General features: G+C 54.0%; 1 protein-coding gene across 1 annotated transcript in view; it reads right to left on the bottom strand.

The window, feature by feature from the left end:
• Window positions 1-380: 380 nt before the first annotated feature.
• SCARA5 (scavenger receptor class A, member 5) overlaps window positions 381-7,000 on the bottom strand; it is a 34,646-nt gene continuing 28,026 nt past the window's right edge. The window contains exons 7-8 of the mRNA XM_010024026.1: window positions 2,156-2,350; window positions 381-517 (exon numbers count right to left, since the gene is read on the bottom strand). Of these exons, the coding sequence (XP_010022328.1) occupies window positions 381-517; window positions 2,156-2,350 (332 nt within the window). The remainder of the gene's footprint in view (window positions 518-2,155; window positions 2,351-7,000) is intronic.

Below are 7,000 nucleotides of genomic sequence, written 5' to 3'. Positions count from 1 at the left end.
CCAAGACCTTCGTGGGGTGTTCCTGGGGTCCTCAAGCCCTTTTGAGGGTGTCTCTGGGGGTCCCCTAGCCCTGAGGAGAAGGTATCTCTGTTGGGGGGGCTCTGTACCCCCACCCAGCTGCAGGGGCTTCTTGAACCAGGGCTGAGCCATTCTCAGGGTCTGTATTTATGATCCCTCCGCAGCCCCCCATGAACCCCATCGCACTGTGGACACACACCCCACCCCCCAGGCACACCTGCAGCAGCACGATGGAGAATAATAAAAAGGCATTTATTTCTCTAATAATAAACCCATTTCAGGGAGCACAGGAGAGGTTGTGGGGAGGGCTGAGCCCCTCCAGACCCCCGCAGCCAGGCCGGGGGTGTCATCCATCCCCCCCATCACGGCGTCAGGCATTTCACACCAGCGTCTTCGGCGTGTCCACAGTTGGTCTTGCCCCAGCTGGAGAAGCTGCAGCGCAGAAGGCTGTCCTCTGTCCCCTTGCAGGAGACGTCGTCCATCCAGATCCTCCCCGTGCCTGAAAAAACACGGACCTGGTCAGTGGCATCAGCGTTGGCAACAGCATGTTGGTGGATCCCCTCCACATGCATCACCTCATCACCTAAATAACTAGGCTAAAGCAAACATAATTCAAGCCATTCTTGAACAAAAAGGTTAATCTGTTAGGAAAATTCCCTCCCTGACCTATCGTATCAATCCTTCTTTATAGTAACGTGTATTAAATATATGTTGGTTCCCATTATACGTGGTAACATCAGAAGTAGTGGAGTTTTACTGGAGATCTTTGATTCTTTTTATGCTTGAATAAAACAAACAGGTCTGGAAATAAGGATTTGGCTTCTTGGAAGCTTCAAGCTGCTCATGGAGAAGAAAAGATGCCCCTGGACAACCAAGATGATGGCAGCATCCCGTAGCTCACTCAGCACTGCATGGAGACCCTCCCAACGTAGTCTGATGTTGGAGATCAGGAAGTCAAGCAAGATGGGCTCTGGGGATGTGTGGATCAATGGACAAGCAGCAAAAATGCTACAAAAATATAAAGCTGCTCTGCAAGGTTTTCCTGTGATTAGTAATCAGGGACACGGGTGTAGGCAATTATCCCAGTCATGCTGTACCTGAGCACTGAAAAGGGAGAGCCACCCCATTTACAACCACCTTTGGGTGCCCGGATGCAGCTGGGACACCCCATATACAGGAATAAATATTGACTCATAATTTTACACTTTGCATCCCAGTTTTTCTCCTTAGTCATCACGAAATGTCACGACACATCCCCATTGCCACTGCTCTGTGCTGGGGTCACTGCCTCTGGGATGGGGCACTCACCACCCTCACAGGGAAGAAATCCTACAGAAACAGGCTGAGAGAGCTGGGCTTGTTCAGCCTGGAGAAGAGAAAGCTCCAGGGAGACCTTAGAGCAGCTTCCAGTGCCTAAAGGGGACAACAAGAAAGCTGGAGAGGGGCTTTGGACAAGGGCCTGTAGGGACAGGACAAGGGGGAATGGCTTTAAACTGTCAGAGGGGAGATTGAGATGAGATCTGAGGCAGAAGTTCTTCCCTGTGAGGATGGTGAGGCATGTGTGCAGGCCATGGTGAAACAATCTCTGGGGTCTCCCAAGGCTGGTGTGAAGGACATCAACTCTTTGAGGGGTCCAGCTGCACTCACAGAGCAGGTCTGATCAACTGGCATGGTCATGGCTAGTTGATGGATGGCCATGGTGGCTACCTGCTTTTGGGGTCCATCATCTCCTTGGCAGCCCCAAGAAGTTGGAAGGAAGGCAACTCAAGGAGTTAAAAGGCCTATGTGGAAGGATCATCTAGTTCCAACCCCCTGCCATGGGCTGGGACACCTCACACTAGACCATGTCACCCACGACTGTCCAACCTGGCCTTGAACACTGCCAGGGATGGAGCATTTACCACTTCTCTGGACAATGACCTTGCATGCGGTCCCACAAGCCAACACCACAGTATCTGCAGACACCCAGTACTGAATAAACCAGACTGAAGCTTTTTGGGCCACCACAGCCCATGTCCTGCTTGTAGAGGACATGCTGGATGCCTCCAGGGTTATTTTAGGAGGATCTCTGGTTCATTTATGCACTGGCCCCAGTATCTATGCTGGGTGAGGTGGGGGAGAGACGGAAAGGCCTTACCTTGGCCGAACCGGGCCATGCGGTATACCTCCTCGGCGCCTCGGAAGCCCAGCATCCGGCACACCACGTCTCCATCCTTCTTGTCCCAGCCGTCATCGCACACTGTGCCCCAGCGCCGGTCGTAGAAGACTTCCACCCGTCCCTCATGGGAGCCAGAGCCATTCACCAGCCGGATCATCCCCTCCTCAGCGGCTGCTGGTGGGGACAGAGAGGGAGGTCAGAAAGGGCATGGCAGCATCTCACCCACCTTGGAACCACCTTTGTGCCCTCTCCATGGTGTGTGCAGCTGCAGAAAGCAGAGGGAGATGCACCTCCAGGAGACCTGGGGACAGACCACCACTGTTGGGCCTGGTGCTGAAGGGGTCCCAACAAACCCAGGGTCTTGTTGGAGGGGGATGAACCTTGCAATGGCCATGCCAAGGTGGGAAAGCTGTTGGCAGCCTTAAAGTGCTGCAGGGAGGGCAGGCATTGAGCAAGGATCAATCCTGAAGCCATCAAGGTGAGACCACATGGAGACAGCTCAGGCTTGCGATGGGAAGAGATATCTGAGCAACCGATGGGAGGAAGGAGATGCCAGCAAATCCAGGGCACAAAGACTTTCCAAAATGGACTGTGAAAGGGCATGGCAGGTGATGAGGAAGCTCTTCCAGCCTGGAGACAGAACCCTGGACCAAATCCACACTGCTCGGGTGGGCCCTGACTTCATGCTTAAGGAAATATGAGAGGATACTCACATCGGTCTGACATGCTGAACTGGGGTGGGGGGACATGGCTTGTCCTCCTCCCACCATGGCATTGCTCCCTCTGCTCCAAGTTGCCATTCTGTGGCTGCTCAGCCTTCCTCCCACCATGACCACCCTCCTGCTAGGCAAGACCAGCATCCCTTCATCCTTCAGCCAGGGAGAAGAATGGGGAGGTGGTTTATCTGACAGGGGAATGACCGAGGAGCTCAGCACCAAAACCAAACCACTACAGCTCTTCCTCCACTCCCAGCCAAGAAAACCCAGCAAAGGAACATGCCACAAGTCATGTTATTTGGGATAAGAAATGGATTGAATGGAGAAAATTGCTGTCAGGCAGTTGGGCTCACTCTGTGACTGGCTGGGGCAGCAGCTGAGGGTGGAGCTGGGCTCCCCCAAACAAGGTTGTTCTGCAGATGCTCAGGGATTTATATTTCAAGGCATTTTCTCAAAACCAGGGCTTGGGTTTGGTTTTCTTTTCCCTAATCAAAACATACATTCCCACTGGAAATGCTCGATGACATTTCTTCTCAAATGTGAAGATAAATGGGGTTTGGATTACTGCGTGAGGCATTTCCAGGCAGACTGAGGTCTCCTCCTTCATGACTATCCTCTACATGCCATGCTCATCCCTGTGGGGAGGGTGTCAGGGGCTTCAACACCACCAAATCCACCACAACCACAGCCATCACCAAAGTCCCAGCAATGTAAAAGGCACCAAAACCTTCTCATATGTGATTTTGCCAGCACATGGACCATGGCAGGTTCTCAAGCAATGAACCCAAAAGGTCTCCACCTCAATGGGAGATGACCATTGTAGGGGGAACTGTGAAGAACTAGATAAAATCTGACATTGATCCAACATCTGCTTTAACTCCACGGTGGTGGGATGCTGCAGGCAGTCATGCTTGGCTGATATCTCTTCAGACACGTTGGCCAACCAAGCTTGTGACCACAGGTTTGGCCAAGGTGAGTGAAACAGGGTCCCAGCCTGCCCCAGGCTTTTGGGGCTGGGAGGTGCAGGGTTAACAGGACATTGAGAGACCAGGGCAGTGTCTGGGACCTGCTGCACAGAGGTGCAGTGGGGTTTGGCGCTGCCAGCTGGCTGGGACCTGCGTGAAAGTTGTGGGTTTCTTAATGTTTCAGGCTCTGGGTTTTCCCTGGCTTGCTCCCAGTGGGATCAGGGCCACCTCTTCCAATGACCTCCAGAAAGCACAGTCCTTGCTTGGCTTCGGCACTGGCTGATCTCCCATTTCCAGGACCCGCTCAGGGTCAGATTCAAGAACGGATCTGGAAACCCTGAGCATGTTTTGCTGGATCTGGGCAGAACATCGGGTTCAGCAAGGAGCCAGGAAACATCTCTCTGATATGGCCCACAGCCCTGCCATAGACATCACATCTCAGCAGAGGGGCTTGTTTAGAATGCTGCCAGCTGTGTCCTTCAACCAGACCCTGCTATCTGAGATGGGATGTCTCCTCCCAGCCATCGAGGAGCTGCCTTGGCTAACCCCAGGGATGGTGTCATCTGAGGGTTGGATGAAGTGACTCTACTGACATGAACATGTGCACTAGAGCCGTGGACGCTGCCAGGGGAGCTGCTCCTGCCAAACCAAGCTTGTGCTGGGTCCAACACCAGCGTCTTCTGCTGGGGAACCAGCCCAACCTCCCTGCTCTGGGTGAGCAAGCGGAGAGCAGGATGCAGCCAGGAAAACCCAAGGCCCTGGCCAGGGAGACCCATGGCTCAGCGCTTCTCCACCACTGAGTTCAAGGTGGAGAGCAACAGCAGTGTCACCCTCCTGGCACCACGTGTTCGGTGACCCCAGCCACTGCCATACAAGGAGGTCCCCCATGCCTTCCTGCTGCTCTCTCTGCCCCAGGGAATGCTGTGGCTTTGGGACCATTGTCCCTCTTTGATTCCTAGAGCATCCCAGAGCAGGAGATCCTTCCCCTAGTGCTGTCACCACATGTCTTGGATGGCTATGGAAAGCAATAGCTAAATGGGGCATGGAGCCCCTCGGCAGGCATAATCCCCTCTGTAAAACTATCCAGCTCTGCCTCCAGAGCTACCCACATTCCCTGGAGAACAGGCAGATGACTGATGGTGCAGGATCAGCTCCCTATGTCCAACATCAGCTGGTTGCTCATCCTGTCCAGCTCCGTATCTCCAACCCAAGCCAGTTGGTTATCCCCAAGTCTTCATTCCTCCCCCTACAAGCCTGTCCTCACCCCAGCTCTTTGCTGGATGCTCATCAGAGCCTGTGCGTGCTGGAGGACGACGCCTGCTTCCCCGAGGAGGGGAGGAGATGTGCTATCAGGGCACAGATCCAGGCATAACTGGGATGTTCCCATTAATCAACAGGGTGAAGGCTGCTAATAAAGCCGCAGAGCGCAGCCACAAGTCCTGGACACAACCCTTCCACTTAGCCTACAACAAGCATTGCTTAGAGGGATAATAGAAGCTAATAAACCCCAAAAGTCTCCTTCCAAACCAGTGCCAGTTGCCTGTGACATGCCCAGCCCAGGGCTGTTTTGATGCTCATGAGCTTGGGGGACCTTGCGAAAGCTACAGCTTGAGGCTGTGCTTGGGTCCTGGAGCCAGCGAGCAGGGAGAGCCCTCGGGAGATGCACGGGGACCAGAGTAGGTTGTCCACCTTGCTGTGCTGCAGAAGGTTGTCCAGGATGAGGCTCTCCCAGGCTGCAGTTCCAGGGCAGGATGCAAGCATCCCATCCTGCAGCAACCCCCTGCCTGTGAAGTTGCCTGACCCTGTCCATCTCAGAGCAGCTCCCTGGCCCCTTCTCTTTCCAACAATCTGCAACAGCATCATCTTGTGCGTGTGCATTTGTTTTGCTGCAGCAATCATTTCCAAACCCCTCGACCTCCTCCCTGCCCAGCCTCCAAAACCAGCAAAACAAGAAAGGAAGAACTGAAGAGGAGAAATAACTCCCAGTGGCCAAGAAAACAAGGGCCTGATTCTCTGCAGCTGGGCTGAGATATCATCTCCTCCCTGGTAATGGAGACCATCTGCCCCTGATTCCCTGGGCTCTCCACCACCCTCTCCCACTGCCCCTGCCCTGCCCTGCTCCGCTCCCTTTGGTTTGGGAATATAGATACAAACATCAAGTTTCCAAGGGGTAGATGTGGGGTATGACTATCCCAGGAAATTAAACAGTGATATACCCCATTATCTGTATTTTGCAAGTGGGAACCACCCGCACTTGCCCATCAGGTAGTGACCAAATGGGGCTGGGGTCCTTCGTCCTTGGCTGGGGTGCTGGTGCATCCCACCTTGGTGCTCCCTGCTCCCGCTCCTCTTCTAATGCTGCTGCATCCTTGTTCTGCTTGGCATCATCTGGGAGATGTTGTGGCTGATGGCAGGGACCTAGAACTCTTGCATGGGTGCCTGATGTAGGACTGGTGTCCCTGGGGTGGCAGGAGGGATGTCTAAAACTTGGAGGAAACCATCAGCAACTCCAGGGCTCTCAGGGATGAGCTCCCTGCACAGCATAGCCACAGCACAGCAAAGGATAGGCAGGATCCAACCCCTGGCTCATTCCTAGGCATTTCTTGGCTTGCCAACACAGAAGACCAACACTGGGGATTGGTGGGAAGTGGCTGGTCTTTGCTCCAGAGGAAATCCCAAAGCAATAGCATGGCTGCAGATGGCAGCACAGCATGGCCCAGGTGCCTCCATCCAAATGGGTGTTTCCATCTCGAAGCCCTGGAAAAACACTTTGTGGGGACAATCCTGTCATGGGGCAGTAGGTGGAAGACATACGTCCTTCCACCCCTTTGCTCCTCTCACTGCCAGCTCTGGGCTTTCCCTGGGATAGTGACGATTCTCTTTGCCTGCATGGGTGGGTAAGCTCAGCCCTGACCTTGATCCTGTTTGTTCCTGGGTGGGTAAACTCCCAGCCAGCTTTGGGCATCCACAATCCAGCCTCATCAGCCTGGCCAGGATCTCAGCATGCCCATTGCAAAGCAAGGTGCTTCCCCCCTGCCTTAACAACACAACCACCTTCCTTGAGCATCCTCACTGCCGACATCCGTCCCATGTCCTGCTGGCTCTGGTTCCTCTTTGCTCAGGCGGGAAAACCCAAGAACAGG

Source organism: Nestor notabilis, unplaced genomic scaffold (assembly GCF_000696875.1).
Source record: "Nestor notabilis isolate BGI_N333 unplaced genomic scaffold, ASM69687v1 scaffold12651, whole genome shotgun sequence".
Taxonomy (NCBI): domain Eukaryota; kingdom Metazoa; phylum Chordata; class Aves; order Psittaciformes; family Psittacidae; genus Nestor; species Nestor notabilis.
Note: the sequence above shows the minus strand (reverse complement) of the source record. Positions and strands in the feature narration are given on the sequence as shown.